General features: G+C 40.3%; 1 protein-coding gene across 1 annotated transcript; it reads left to right on the top strand.

Annotated features, from left to right (window-relative positions):
• Positions 1 to 164: 164 nt before the first annotated feature.
• ccdc17 (coiled-coil domain containing 17) lies at positions 165 to 15,285 on the top strand. The gene is made up of 15 exons (XM_036569658.1): positions 165 to 666; positions 825 to 929; positions 2,330 to 2,383; positions 2,545 to 2,644; positions 4,118 to 4,262; positions 4,453 to 4,557; positions 5,650 to 5,783; positions 5,864 to 5,986; positions 6,286 to 6,458; positions 9,069 to 9,151; positions 9,531 to 9,746; positions 10,045 to 10,267; positions 11,515 to 11,625; positions 11,817 to 11,917; positions 15,246 to 15,285. Exons 1-15 carry the CDS (start codon positions 454 to 456, stop codon positions 15,283 to 15,285), a joined length of 1,926 nt encoding a protein of 641 aa, XP_036425551.1. The 5' UTR covers positions 165 to 453.
• Positions 15,286 to 16,373: the final 1,088 nt, after the last annotated feature.

The following is a 16,373-nucleotide window of genomic DNA, read 5'->3' as shown; positions in this document are numbered from 1 at the left end:
AGACAACGAAAACAGAAACTACTGCATCTTGGAGAAAAAAAGAAGAAAAAAATTGTAATAAATATTTTGCACCAGTTTGCCAAATATGTCTACCATTTCGTTTTCTGCCCAAGTGCTTAGAAGAAAGCATTAATTGGAGCACAAAATTTGGTTTAAAATGGACTAAAGCCCAGCTGAATTGAAGAGAATAACAGAATTAACTTTGCAAGCTAATCTATGATACAGATACATGTTCCCTTATCTCCACCCCCTCTTTATCAGTGTCCTTTGTCAAGGTGATTGACATGGTGACTGTATCCAACATACAAAACCTCAACAGTCAACAAAAGGAGTTATAATATGACGGGGAAACGCTGAAGGGTAACTCAACAACAGGTCTGAAGGAATCAAGAGGCTACCTCGCAGTAATTTGAGTGAAAGTTGTGTTTATTTGCACGGTTGGTTGAATTTGCGATGAAGCGCTTGGAAGAGTTCCGTTGTCATAACTGTAACATGACATTCCGGTCATTTGGCCTTTTGGATAAGCACCAGACCCGGTTCTGTATTGGAAGTGAAATAGGAGACCCAGTAAAGTTAAGGACAAGCCGTGTGGAACTGAGACAGCCAGAGAGAGCAGCTTTGAGGGGAGTTTCCCCTAAAAGGACACAAACACCTGATCTTATTTCTGTAAGTACAATCACATGGTAGTATTTTAATGAAGACTTACTTGTTTCCAAGTTGTCAGTACAGCGACATCTGCTTCACATATTTGTGATGTGCTAGCATTAGGAACACTGTCAATGTCAAATACGAATAAGGACTTGTCTGCTTTTGTCATTGAGCAGCTGAGAGAGCAGAGGAATAAGCTGTTGAGGCAAAAGGACAGGCGAAAGATTGACCCTCAGGACAGTATGGCTGAGAGCCTGGTCATCAACCAGCTCACTGATGAGGTGATGCCAATTCCATAAAATAAAGTTCTGATCATTGCCACTGGTGCTGATACATGATACACAGTATAAGCCAGGATGTCAATGGCAGAAAAGCCAGCACCTAGGGGCCTCAAAGCCTCGGGACAGTCCACTGCAGATGAAAAAAATTAGAGGAACAAATAGCCCTTGAATATGCTGACAATATAAATAAAGGTCCTTCATAAATATTGGCACCTCTAGGAAACATGAGCAAAACAGGCTTTAGACAACAATATTTATTGCTTATCCTTTTTGATCTTTCATTCAAAGCATTAAGAAAAAAATAACCTTTATTTAAAATACAGTGATTGAAAGAAAATACCTAAATTTTATCATGAAATAAACATTTTTCTCAAATCTATTTTTCTAAGTGTGCCACAATTGTTGGTGCCCCTTCATTTAATACTTTATGCAGCCTCCCTTCACAGAGATAACGGTTCTCCTATAATGCTTAATTAGACTGGAGAACACATGGCAAGAGATCTGAGAACATTCTTCCATACAGAATCTCTCCTTCACATGTTGAGGTCCATGCTTATAGACTCTCCTCTTCAGCTCATCCCACAGGTTTTCTATGGGATTTAGGTCAGGGTACTGGAATGGCCATGGCAAAACCTTGATTCTGTGATCAGTGAACCATTTTGGTGCTGATTTTGAGGTGTGCTTTGGATCATTGTCCTGCTAGAAGATCCAACCACAGCTCAGGATAAAGCTTCCTGGCTGAGGCAGTCAGGTTTTGATTTAGTATCTGCTGCTAGCCAATGGAGTCCGTGATGCCATGTATCCGAACAAGCTGTCCAGGGCCTTTGGAAGAAAAACAGCCCCACATTTTCACAGATCCACCACCACACTTCACGGTGGATATGAGGTACTTTTCTATCTTTGTGTCTACGCCAAACCCACCTCTGGTATTTGTTACCAAAAACATCTGTTTTGGTCTCATCTGACCCTAGATCACGGTCCCACAGAAAGTTCCATTAATGTTTGCTAAACTGCAGGCGCTTGAATTTCTGGGTCCATAACAACGAAGGCTTTCCTCTAGCAACTCTCCCAGTCATGGCTGGCCATTTAAGTGTTCGAAATAACAGGTGAACTGAAATATGAATAGGATAATACTTCAGTTAGATTTCTAGTGGTGGGCAACATATATTTGGGTGAAAATATTCATTTTATAGTAATCAAAAGGATAAGCAATAAAGCATTTTTACAACAATTTTGCATGTTTAAATGCTAATATTTGTAGAAGGCACTGTGTAATATTTAAATATTTAAAAAACTTAAACACCCCTAACACCAAAACTGCAGAAAATATGACAGAAGAATACAACAGAATTTGTTTAGAATCCTGGCTTATTGCAGATCTTATAACTGCTGCATTTCAGTTTCACAAGGTCAGGATGTCAATTGAAGAAAGCCTGTCCAGGAGACATACAGAGGTCGGTTTTATTCACTAATGTTCAGAAATATCTAGCAGAGAAACAAACCTTGAAAAGTATTCTGTTCTGGATCTACTTTTTGGATCTACTTTTTAGAACTCTTGAAAGTCTACTTTTGAATAATGGTGAAAAGTATTCTGTGTATGTGTTATGTTGGTCAGAGGGTTAATGGCAAGAGGCTTCGGGAGATGTTTGAGCACCATGGACAGAAACTGGCTGAGATCAGAGCACAAAACGCTCGGTTGGAGCAGCAGAGGAAAGGTGAGCCCCTATTTACACTCACACAAAAAACTACTCATATTACAGCAAGTGAGCTTGATTATGGCAGTTTCACATATAGGCCAAAGTGGAGACATATAATGCATTTAATAATGTATTTATTCATTGCTTTTAAAAGAAAGGCACTTCAAATATATACATTCCAGTGCATTAATATTTTATTATGCTGGATTAGTATTTGAATTTGTTCAGGAGCCAAAGTCCAAAAGTTTTTAGACATCTTTTCTTTTCAGCATTTCTTCTGATATCAAGAGTATTAATGAGTTTTTGCCCCCTTTGCTGCAGTAATAGCCTCTACTGCTCTGGGAAGACTTTGCACTAGATGTTGAAACCTTGCTGTGAGGATTTGATTGCATTCAACCATAAGAACACTAGTGAGGTCTGGTATTGCTGTTGAATCATTAGTTCTACTTCAGCTCATTCCAAGGTATTGGATAGAGCTTTATCACTCCAGAGAATGCAGTTCCACTGCTCCACAGCCCAATGCTGGGGAGCTTTATAACCCACTAGCTGACGTTTGGTATTAGCTGCTGCATTCTATTCTATTGGCAGTGCTTTTCTGTAGAGATCATACCAGCTGTGGTGCGCAACCGAATGTTGTGTCCACAATTTGGTACACATTAAAGTAGCTGAATTCACTAATTAGAAGGGGTGTCTACATATGTTTTGTTAATGAAAAACAACTTGTTGATGAAAGAGGTCAAAGGCCAGACTGGTTCGAGCTGACAAAAAGGCTACAGTAAAGCAGATAACCATTCTGTACAGTTTGTGGTGAGCAGAAAAGCATATAAGACTGCACAACACATTGAACCTTGAGGTGGATGGGCTACAACAGCACAAGACAATATCAGGTTCCACTTATGTCAGCCAAGAACAAAAAGCTGAGGCTACAGTGGGCACAAGATCACCAAAACTGGACAGTTAAATGCTGGGAAAACTTCTGCAGAGGCACACAGATGGTAGGGTCAGAATTTGGCACCAACAGCTTGAATCCATGGACCCAACCTGCCTTGCGTCAACAGTTCAGTCTGGTGGAGGTGGTGTAATGGTGTGGGGAATGTTTTCTTGGGAACGCTTTGGGCCCGTTCATACCAATCAGTCATTGATTGAATGCCACAGCCTAATTGAGTACTGACCATGTGCATCCCTTCATGGTCACAATTTACCTATCTTGTAACAGTTACTTTTAGCATGATAATGCACCATGTCAAAAAGCAAAAGTTATCTCAGTTTAGTGTTCTTCACTTACCTTCCCAGTCATCCAGTAGAGCATCTTTGGGATGTGGTGGAATAGGAGATTCAAAAGATGTTTCCAACATCTTGTGGAATCCATGCCATAAACATTTGAGGCTGTTTTGAGAGCAAACGAGGCCCTAGCCAGTATTAGTATAGTTTTCCTAATGAAGTGCTAAGTGAGTGTATAGTGTCTCTCCAATTCTTTGTGTGTGTGTATAGAAATTGAACAGCAGCTGGCGGAGCTGTCTGGTCATGGCAAATCATCAGTTCATCTGGAGGACCTGCTGCAGGAGCTAAAAGAGCAAGAGGAGAAGAATGAAGAGATTCTGCACCAACTCAGCACTCAGATCAATGGCCTACAGGGGTGAGAGAGAGAAAAACTATCTATAAGCTCAGATATAGCTTTGCCTCCTTGATTGAGAAAGTGATTGAATGTCCTACCTGTTCTTTACTTTCTATGTCTGGTTGAACTAAAATATCTTTTAGGATAGTATAGATAGACTCTCTCTCTCTCTCTCTCTCTCTCTCTCTCTCTCTCTCTCTTTTCGTTTTAGGGCGAAAGAAGCTGATGTTTCCTCAGACGTTTCCTCAGACAAGAAGACGCAACATGTCACCTTTGACTTGATCTCTGCGGATGGCCCATTCTCCAGCCAAATACGGTTTGGCTCATCCCACTATGCTATATGATATACAGTACTGTGCAAAAGTCAGGGAATTGAGGGACATGTCATTGTACTGTAAGTAATGTGGTGGAACTATTTCTAATACAACCTTCTAGTATAACTGTAGACATTTGTGTCTGTTATTATTATTCTGATTGTTATTATTAAGTGCCGTTAAGTCGTTTCCAACTACTGGCGAACATATGAATAGTTCTCGACAGCATCCTGTCTTCTGTTTGGGTCTTCAGGCTTCGGAATGGCTGGTTCATGATTCCTCTGTGTATAGTATAGTATGTAGCATAGAACTGTGTATAGTATCTCTATATAATATGTGAACTTATGCTGTGAAAAGTCAGAAAGCAAACTTTGTTTATTCAATTTCAGTCAAAATGGCCCTTAAATACAAGTTATTCATTTTCAGGAAATATTTCTGAATGAAATTACACATAAGATAATCCACTCTTGCTTCAGATCTGAAAAATTCACCGGTGTTTCCGCCCATCCTTCCACTGTGAGAAGACAACTCAACACTATGGGTTTGAAAGGATGTGCAGCTGTCAGGAAGTCACTGCTGAGAAAAGGAAATAGACAAAAAAGAGGAAAATTCTGCCTAGACCACCAAAACTGGACACTGTGTGTAAATTTCATATCTGCTGGAATTATTTGGATTGTAAGAAGCAGAAAATGCAACCTTCTGCTGAACTTTGGAGGTGTGAAAACCTAAAAGCAAGTCTCTTGAAAAGGATGGAAGCTGTTATAAAGGCGAAAGGTGGTCACACTAAATAATGACAATATATATTTAGTGTTGAGAGCTCTGTGTACTTTTCTGTTAAATGTGTTTTTGCTTTATTTTGAAACTGAAAAATGAATAATTTGTACTTAAAGTCTGTTTTGACTGGCCACTTTCAAAATAAACAAGGGTGGTCTCTGACAGTGAAAACCCACTGTAGGCTGTATGTAGGAGGCCCAAAAATACGACTTTGGCCTCATTTGTATTTATTTGTATTTATCCTGTTCAAGCAGATTCAGAGAAAAGTAGTTATAATTTTACACAATGTTACTTAAGTACGGGACTGATTGTTGTTACAGATCGTTGCGGCTAGTGTACATGCAGTCAGGTGGCTCTGATCCAGAGGTTCTGGCCCAAATGCATGACCTTCAGGCTGAAGCTTATACCCTGGAGCAGGCCAAAGCTAGAGATGAGCACAAGATGAGGAAAAGACGTGAGTAATGCAGTATGTGCTGCTCCGTTATGTCCTCTTCAGTCATCAGAAAGCCTGTCATTCCCCATCACTCTCCGCAGGAACAAAGACCTCTCATCATGCTATGGACTCAGACCTTGTGGCAGTGCAACATGACAACCAGAGGCTGGAGGAGGAGATCCTCAGATTGCAGTTGGTCAGGGAGAGACACAGAGGGGAAGAGGGTAACTCTTGTCAGCTCAGAAGATGTTTGGATTAGCCAGTGAAGCCATTATTGATCCTATGGCATTACTGACCAATGGAGCAAGCTACATGTCAGTTATTTAGACCTTAATGACAGGATGGATGGATGGAGGGATTCCCAAGGGGAAATATGGTGTGACAGTATTCGAAAAACATACAACATGATCAATTCACAGAATTACACCCAATAAACATATTTTACACATAGTTGCTGGCCATTTGTTGAATTTTGACTAGTTATTGGCTTGCACTTTCCTTTACATTGGCCTTTTTACGGTAGCAGGTTCAGCATTCAGTTTGATCCAGAGGCATCAGAACCATCAGCTGGCTAGCCTGCAGGCTGAGATATCCAACCTGAAGAGGGAGGTGGACAGAGGCAGGAAACGTGGCAGTCATTCACCTCCAATCTTCCCTGAAGACCCTCTCACGCAGACATATCCGACTCTGTCGCTGGTGAGTTTTATATGCACAATCCAAGTTTCAAAAGTCCTACAAAGTCTTACTTTAACAATCACAATAACTGTTGCTGATATAATAACAGTTACAGATCCTGATACAATTACAGTTAGTGGTCTTTTTTTGTGTTAAAAATAACTATCATCATTGAACATTTGAAAATGTCCTATTATTAAAAATGCATGTGAAATGTTCTTGGAAGTGCCTTTTGAGTTTGAATTTATTGTTATACACCGACTATGTTATAAAGTACACTTCCTTGCATCTACACTCATTGTCCATTTTATTAGCTCCACTTGCATACTGTAGTTCTCTACATACTTTATTAGCCCCTTTTTACCCTGTTTTGCAATGGTCAGGATCACTTCAGGACCACGACAGAGCAGGTATTATTTGGGTGGTGGATCATTCCCAGCACTGCAGTGACACTGATGTGGTGGTAGTCTGTTAGTGTGTGTTGCATTGCTGAGTGGATCAGATACAGCAGTGCTGCTGGAGTTTTGAAACACCTCAGTGTCACTGCTGAACTGAGAATAGTCCACCAACCAAAAATATCCAGTCAACAGTGTCCTGTGGGCACAGATAAAGGACTAGAGGATGACAAACACAAACTGTGCAGCAACAGATGAGCTACTGTTTCTGACTTTAGATCTACTAGGTGGACCAACAAGGAGAGTGGGTCTAATGGAGTGGACAGTAAGTGGACAGAGTGTTTAAAAATTCCAGCTGCACTGCTGTGTCTGATCCACTCATACCAGTGCAACACTCACTAACATACCACAACCATGTCAGTGTCACTGCAGTGCTGAGAATAATCCACCACCCAACTAATATCTGCTCTGTAGTGGTCATGTGGCTGCCATGACTATTGAAGAACTGGGTAAAAATGGTCTAACAAATTATGTAGAGAAGCGTATAGATTATAGTCTGTAAATGCTCCTAAGCAATATGGTAAGGTGGCCTGAAAAAATGAACAGAGGATGCCTCAGCATCAACAAAAAATCCAACAGTTTAACAATAACGCTCCTCAGCCAGGAATTGCAAGGCACCTTCTATTGTGCATTACATCATCAAAAGATTCAGGGAATCCAAGCAAATCTCTGTGTAAAGAAAAAAGCTAAAAAACAGAAATGCCCATGACCTTCGACCCCTCAGATGGCATTAAAAACGGTTTGAAAAGAAATGTTTCTGTAATAGATATCACCACATGGGCCCGGGAGTACTGTAAAACTGTTGTTAATAAACACAGTCTGTCACTGCATCCACAAGCGCAAGGTAAGACTGTACTATGTAGAGTGGAAGTGTCAATAGCATCCAGAAACGCTGCCAGTTTCTCTGGGCCGGAGCTCATCTGAAATGGACTGATGCACAGTGGAGACATGTTTTGTGGTCTGACAAGTCAACCTTTCAGATTGTTTATGGACGTCTGTGAAAGCATCATTTATGCTGAACACATTTTAGAGCAACATTTGCTGCCTTTTTCAGAGACGTACTTATTTCAACATAACACCAAGCCACATTCTACATATGTTAAAACAGCAGTACAGGGTGCTAAACTGGCATTCCTGTAGTCTACAACTGTCTCCCATTGAAAATGTGTGTTTCAAAAAGGAAAGATGACACAGTGGTAAACACGCTCCTGTCCCAGTTTTTAGAGCATGTTGCCGGCATCAAATTTATATGGTTTTCATTTTAATACTTTAGGTCAAACAGAATTTACTAATCACTGTTTTCTGCTTTTATTAGTATTTCACATACTGACAACTTTTTTGAGATTAGGTTTTTATTGTTATTATTATTATTACATATAGTATATACACCTATTTGTATCTAGATGTAGTATATACCCCATCATACACTGTATAGTCTTTACAGTCCTGTGCGTAATGTTTGTATAGTTATTGTATACAATTGTATATTGTATAGAGGCTTTTTTGATGTAGTGCACTGTTTGTCTACTGCTCGTCTGTTTGTTTGCACTGTTGTCGGCTGATCTTCTGTGTTAAATGTACCACTGTGTCCTGGGGTAACTATATTTCATTCCTCACACACATCTGTGGTGACAAGGAATGACAGTAAAGTTCACTTTGACTTTGATGCTTAAATCAGTGATCACCAATCTCATCCACAAAGTGCCAGTGTGGCTGCAGGATTTTGCCCCAATCAAGCTGAAGCACATCTAATTCCACTTGTGTAATGAGTTGGTCTCAGTCCTCAAACAATTGATGATTTTTATTGATGATTTGTTGCTCTTTGGTGGCTCAGAGACTTTGTGTCGATTCTCCTAAAATTCCTTAGGGGAAATAACATTAAACAAAAACAAGACATGAGATGAAGGAGAGATGAAGGAGAGAACTCAAGGGCACATGAGATTACTGGGGTCTTTTCCTCAAGAGAAATGTCTGAGCAGCAGGAGATTAAAGTGATGTGTTATTTTTCTTTCCTATGGCGTGTGCTCTTGCGTTGTTGGAAAGAAATCCTGCAGCCACACCGGCCCTTTGCAGATTAGATTGGTGACCCATAGATGCTAGACAATTTCCATTTGAGCTTTTTCTTATTGTTCCTTTTTCAATCCTGTTAAACAATCTTGCTCAACCAATCTTGCAGGATTCTACTTTGAAGCATTCCCTATTGGACAAACATGTTCCTAACCCTATGGACAGCCTAGGTCCTGCTCCTTATGACCCTGGGTGAGTCATAATCTCTCTTACTCTTCTGTTTCACCTCATGTGTCTCTTAATAAAAAATTGGTACTGTAACATTTTCAAGGTATTTTTGGGTTTTGTGTCCAGCTTTTATTGCACTTGGTTCATTTTGCTATGGACTGAGGGTGTAAGTTTGTGTATGTGCAGAGAGAGAGAGAGAGAGAGAGAGAGACATGAGCTGCATAGAGAACGAGTTGTTAAAGAGAAAATAGCTTGGCTTATGTATGGTTGTGGCCGACAACAGCTGTAAAATAAAGCACCACTACCTGTACAAATGCAGTCCCTCTTTTAATAGCAGTGAGCGCTACGATATTGATATAGAATCATAGTTAAACTAAACTTATTATGACGTGTGTGTATGCAGGGCTGGATTTGTGATCTTCTATGACATGGTGAAGGGTGTGGATGCCAGTTTTAGAGCAGTTTATTTGGTAGCTCGACTCTACTCTGGAGGGCAGGAGATGGGGTGGCCCACCCCTGTGCCATCTGTCCAGTGCCAGCCTGCTGGGGCTTTGGCTTCTCCGTTGAACAGAAACTCTGGAAACTACTGCTTACTGGCTGTCAAACAGCCTGTGCCAAGGTAATTCAGGTTTGGAAGCATTGCACAGATATATCCAGAGCTATTCAATCCAAGCCTAAATGATATCTTCTGAAAAATAATATTGCAACAAAAATAAAGCTGTGCACAAAAAATTAAATATCAATAACACTCTTCTTAGAGTTAAATGGCTTTTATCTTAATAAAGCTAAGGACAACCAGCCCTGTTTGTCCATTGCTGTGTTATAATAAATGATTTCTAATTAAAACAAGAATTTTAAGAATTTAGAATGAAGCTGTATTTAAAACTCTCACATGAACATACCACATCTCCTTGTAGGATGCAGCCATCTCCAGCCCTCTCTTTGGTGTTGGAGCTGCAGGCTGCTGGAGGTTTAGACTCATCTGGACAGGAGACTAATGGCTTCGTTCCCCAAGGCTGGACCAGGCTGCAGCTTTTTGACCAGCACAACCAGGTTCAGAGTGGATTTTGGAGGGTTCCAGTTCGCTGTCTGCCTGTGAGGCCTTCTCTCAGTCTAGGCCAGCTCAACTCTGTTCCTCAGGTAAAATCAAACATCAGATGTGTCTTGCTTCTAGCTACACTTACAAATAAAGGAGCCAAAAAGAGTTTTTTGTAGTGAAGACACTGAGCAACCACTTTTGGTTCCCTAAATAACCTTTCATTCAATGGATTTTTAAAGACTTATTTTTGTAAATGACAAAGAAATGAGTGTGAAGGCCTTTTTAAACATCAGAAAAACTCCACATATTGTAAAGGATCTGTACAAATTAAAGAGTTTTCCTAGAACTGCACGCCAAAGCCAAGACCGATTTAGGACTCTTTATTTCTAGATGGACAATCCAGCCAAAATGATAAAATCTGTTGTAAACATGCCTACTTGGCAACAGTCTATAGAGTAAGATTTTCCATTGAAAAGATAGGAAAACCCCCTTCTGATGATGCATCTTGAATATGGGAGAACTGCAACTGCTTTGGGATGTATTTTTGATGGTGGGCTGTTTAAATTTTTTCTAATGTTACTGTTAGGAAGTCCAGTATCTTATTGAAGCTGTATAACTGTTCTAAAATCATCCTTACAACAGAAGGAAAGAAAAAATCGATTACTCAAATGACAGAAATTACTCATCAAATGAGGAGGACAACAAGCTAAAAGCTGAAGTTAGTAATGTAGCTACCTGGATATCAAAAATAAATGCAACTCCAACTCATCCCAGAGGTATTGGATGGAGCTCCATCATGATAGAGAATGCAGTTCTACTGCTCCACAGCCCAATGCTGGGGGGCTTTATACCCCTTTGGCCAGTGCTTGGTGTTGGGCATAGTAATATTAGGCTCATGTGCGACTGCTCCAGAGCATCCGTTTCTGTACACAAGGAAAACAACTGAGATTGAACCCAGAGTTATACCATTTACCAGACATGGTAGGGACATGCACATGGCAACATAAACTCAAGACTGCACAGTGAGCTGTGGGCGAGCTCTCCTTAAGTAGAGCACGCACAGCTGCACCTGATCAGCCTCAATCAGGTCATCCCGGTTCTCTGACTCCTCCTAGTGGTTGGAGGTGGCCTAGCAGGAGGCTGGGATATTACACCGTTCTATTGGCAATGCTTTTCTCTGAAGACTATACAAGCTGTGTGTGCAACTGAATGCCTGAGTCAGTGATGAATGCAACTTAAAGTTGCCTAATTCACCAATTAGAAGCAAAGTCTGAATACTTTTGGACCTAAAGTTTATATCAGCACACTGTCGAATCTAATCTCTACAACCTTTTCTCTCCATGGTCAGTTGGGCAACATGGAGATTTGCCTTCGTTTAGTAAATGCTCGTGATGGAGGTGCACAGTCTCTCGTCAAGATCGATCCTAACAGTACCAACCATTACAAATTCCCACCAATGGTATGCAACTCACTGACTCTTTTCACTGTCATCCTTGCCACTCATTGCTTATTGATGTGTACCTTCTATTGGAACACTCTACATCATAATAAATACTGTGACTTTGTCTCGATTTTGTGTACTCTTTTAAATTAGACTCTGTTTTGAGGTCTGAACTCTGACACCATATCATGTCGTCTTCATTTTTGCAGGTGATATCACACTCAACAATGGTCTTGGAAGGCCAAGCCCCACAACTGCCAACACTTTCGTCTCATCCTTTACTTTCATCACATCTCCAAACTGATCAGAGGTGAGAATGAGAGATAAACCCCACCACAGTCTGATCTGGCCTGTTGTAATTAGCTTTGTGTGTTTTGTTGCTGAATTCATAGCACTCTTATTGATAAATCCATTACATAATGCAGGTGGGGATCTCTCACTCATCTCTACTGATTTGAAAGTTGCAATCAGATTGCGTGGATTAAGTTTTTAAATATGCTTTGCCTTTTACTTGTTTCTACTGAGTATTTGCTCCCTCACAGTGAATACTTTTAGATCTTGAAATGAAATGTGATATTAGTAGGGATGTAATAATCTACTTAACCCCATGATTTGATGCGATTCACAGTACTGGGTTCATGATTTGGTGTTGTGATATTTTGAAACAAATTCAAATGAAAAAAAAAGGATGACTAATCATGTTGCACAGCTTACTAATGACACTGGAGCTGGGAGTCAGGAGGCGTGCTGGAGTGAAGTGCTGTGTTAGATAGCATAATGTATAGAATGTCCATTCTTCACAATGCATTCTCAAATATGCACAGTGCACATTGTCACAATTTTGCAGCGTTAAACCCCTAAATAATCCCCTGAATAAACCCCTAAAACACAAACATTTTAAAGTATTACTTCATTTATTTAAGGAGCAAAGAGACCCAGTAAACTCAGTTACCCATGTGAAAAAGTAATTGCCCCTTAAAATTAATAACTTGTTTCATGACCTTTAGCAGCAGTCACAGCACGCTTCATATGATTAAATGTCAGCCTTTCATTATTGTGGAGGAGTTTGCAGAACTACTTTAACTGAGCATGAACTTCTTGTTTGAGGCCCAGCCACAGCGTCTCTATCGAGTCAGGATTTTGACAAGACCATTCCAAAACATGAATTGTCTTTCTTTTCAGTGTATTTGCTGTTCTCTGATGCAGTACAGAATTAACGGTTCCTTCAGTAATAGCAATACTGCAAAACGTCCTTCCCACTATCACCTCCATGTTTGAATCTTGATATGACGTTCCTATTGCAAAATGCAGAACATGCCTTAGAGCAGATATAAAGGGCCTGTGTGCACTTTTTAAATGGATGGTCCACAGCACAGAATCTCAAAAGGTGTAAGGTTTGTCCAGGTGCTTTTTTAGCAAATGTGAGATGAGTATTAATGTTTATCTGGTTAGCGGTGTTTTCTGCCCTACTGTTTTCCATGAATGCCAGTCTCTTTCTTACTGTTGAGTTATAAACACTGACTTTAATTGAGGCTAGAGAGACCTGCTGTTGTGGATTTTCTCCTGGAAACTTTGGACTTCCTGGGTGATTTCCTCTGGGACCTTGGGGAAATTTTGGCCACTGAAAAGATTCACCAATGGCTCTCACTGTGGTTTGGTGGTGTTCTAGAAACTAATCTTTTCTAGACTCATATATGTCAACAGCTTTTTCCCTCAACTCTTTTGAATTTTCTTTGGATCATGGCCTAATGTGCTAGTAAACATTTGTGGTGACTACATCACTCTGATGGAAAACTTTAATATGAGTGAGGTTTACATTAAACAGGGCTGGCTGCATTCAAGCCTGACAGTGTTCAATCAGCTGAATCTCTTTCAATTATATTTGGTTTAGTTGTTGCTTAAGTTGCTGAGAAGGCAGTTACTTTGTCACATGGGGGAGTTGTTTGTTCTATAAATAATATGAAAATGTATGTTTTTGCTTAAAGACCTAAAAACACTCACTATGACAAATCAGGAAGGGGCAAATACCTTTTCACAGCACTGTAGACTGGCAGTAAAATGAATTGCAGATACACTGAGTTGCTAGTTTATTAGATACCCCTGCCTTGTATCTATTAGGTCCATGTACCTCATAGGTCCACTAGGTGGAGTTGGAATTACAGACTGAATCCTGTTGTTGTTCTCTACCTCTATTCATCATCGGTCAGTTTCTGAGCACAGAATTGGCTTTGACAGCAGTGACACAGACATGGTCATAGCATCAGGCACAGAAACCCCTCTCTTGTAGCTGTACCTTGCTGGTTAGAGTTAGTTAGAGATTTACAGTTAGAGACTGTAGCCCATCTGGTGATGTCAGCCTTCCTCTAGCTAGTTTCTCGTTTCTGAAGCACTGATACTCTGAATTGTCTGTTTCTGTAATTTTTTGTGTTCATCAGTCATCATTATATCAAACAATGTTTGAGCAATTCTTCTTGCCTGCCAGTGTACACTGACCGGCCACTTCATTAAGTACACCTTCTTGTATTCACACTCACTGTCCATTTTATCAGCTCCTTACTGTATAGGTGCACTTTGTAGTTCTACAATTACAGACTGTAGTCCATCTGTTTCTCTGTGTACTTTAACCCCCTTTCACCCTCTTCTTCAGTGGTCAGACCCCCCAGCACCACCACAGTGCAGGTGTTATTTGGTGGTGGCCCATTCCCAGCACTGCAGTGACACTGATGTGGTGGTGATGTGTTAGTGTGTGTTGCGCTGGTATGAGTGGATCAGACACAGCAGCTGGAGTTTTGAAACACCTCAGTGTCACTGCTGGACTGAGAATAGTCCACCAACCAAAAACATCCACGGGCAGTGTCTTGTGACCACTGATAAAGGACTAGAGGATGACAAAATGCGCAACAACGTGGACCAACAAGATAGGAGTATGTAATAGAGTGGACAGTAAGTGTTTATAAACTCCAGCAGCACTGCTGTGTCTGATCCATTTGTGCCAGCGCAACACTCACTAACACGCCACCACCACGTCAGTGTCACTGCAGTGCTGTGTATGATCCGCCACCCAATTAATACCTGCTCTGTGGTGGTCCTGGGGGTCCTAACTATTGAAGAACAAGGTGAAAGGGGCTAATTAAGTATGCAGAAAAACAAAGTGCCTCTATATGGTAGGTGGAGCTGATAAAATGGACAATGAGTGTAGATTCAAGGAGGAGTATTTAATGAAGTGGCTGGTTGGTGAATATCATACATTAAATCACTCTGAATGTTCCAGTGCTTATCACTTTAATCACTTTAATGATCTGCATGACCTCGGAGTGCAGATTCTTCACTGATTTCATAATTTACTTGTATACTTTCCCATCTGCAAAGAAAATCATGCCAGTATTATACCTGAATTATAAACTGAATAAAGAAATTAACAATGGCTAAATTCAACTGAATGATTTGGTCGATCACAAAAGATCCTTCCATATCCATAATACATACACTCTCACAGCACATCACCCCACAATCGCTCTTTCATATGTGGGTGTCAACTGAGATATTTTAAGGTAGGAAATGAAACAAAAGAAGCAATGCATTCTGCTTTTCACTTTCTCGTTTGTTTATTCTTGACTACGGTTGTGCTTTGTTTTTAGAGGCAGTGAGGATGATGGAGACAAAGATGGCAGACCTTAGAGATGGAAGGGGGATAGACAGAATAACTGGAGCTCCATAAAAAGCATTCATCTTTTGACTGACTGGCTGTTGTCCAAATGAAGGGTGAGTCTAAAAAAATAGGCCTTTCTGTAAATAAATGAACATGTGTAGTTGCAGATGTGTAGAGATGCAGGGATGGTGTACTGTTTTTCCTCTGTGTGCTCCTCCATCAGACATAATGAGTTCATGTATGGGGGCAGTGGGTACACATCTTACTGACATCCACAGTGAGTCAGTGTACTTTGCCAGCTCACTTCTTCTGGGTGCATGCAAGTGAACATAACCTATGAAGTTGCTCAATAGCTGTTCTTTTAAAACAACCCACAAACAGCAAAATATATGGTGGTCCCACATGGTGCACTAGCATTCTTCCTTAAAGGGGAATTCCACTGAATTTTAAAAATCCCTGTATAATGCAATCACTAGATGTAAACAAAGTCAGAGTGGTTTGAAATGAAATGCTCCATTTCAGAGAAATTGCTCATAACAGTGCTGACAGAAAGGCATCATAGGGCAAGTTATGACCCAAAGTAAACAAACATATTTTTAGATTTACTACTATTTTACCATCATTAACATTACACATATAAAGACACATGTAGGTTCACTGATCGTTTTGGATAGCAAATAAAATGGCTATATTTTCCATTGTAGACAGAGCAAGACCTGGTTCCTATCATCGCCACTGTAAAGAAATAAATGATGTGAAACTACTCTGAAGGAGATCAAGTTCTACTAAAAATACCTCAAGCAACATAATACAGGGTAATATGGCTAAAATGTCAGGACAGTAAAAATGGACTACAGCTGAAAATTGATCACTTTCCTTTCACTGGCACTATCTTGATCAATATGTATTGTCAGAGACAGACAAAAATGGTACATGCAGTACCATTGCATTTTCAATCCAATCTGTTTCTGCTTGTGCTTCTATAATCTGCCTTAACTCAGCAGTATGTTACATAGTGACCTCATCAAGCAGAGAAAGCCACTTCCATAGGATGGGGGCATAAAGCATACCTGACTGAGTGCTCACCCTAACTACAGTACTCCTCTGGGCCTGTTTA

The sequence above is a fragment of the Colossoma macropomum genome, unplaced genomic scaffold (genome assembly GCF_904425465.1).
Source record: "Colossoma macropomum unplaced genomic scaffold, Colossoma_macropomum, whole genome shotgun sequence".
Lineage (NCBI taxonomy): Eukaryota > Metazoa > Chordata > Actinopteri > Characiformes > Serrasalmidae > Colossoma > Colossoma macropomum.
The sequence above is the reverse complement of the archived record's forward strand: the minus strand, read 5'-3'. Positions and strand labels throughout refer to the sequence as shown.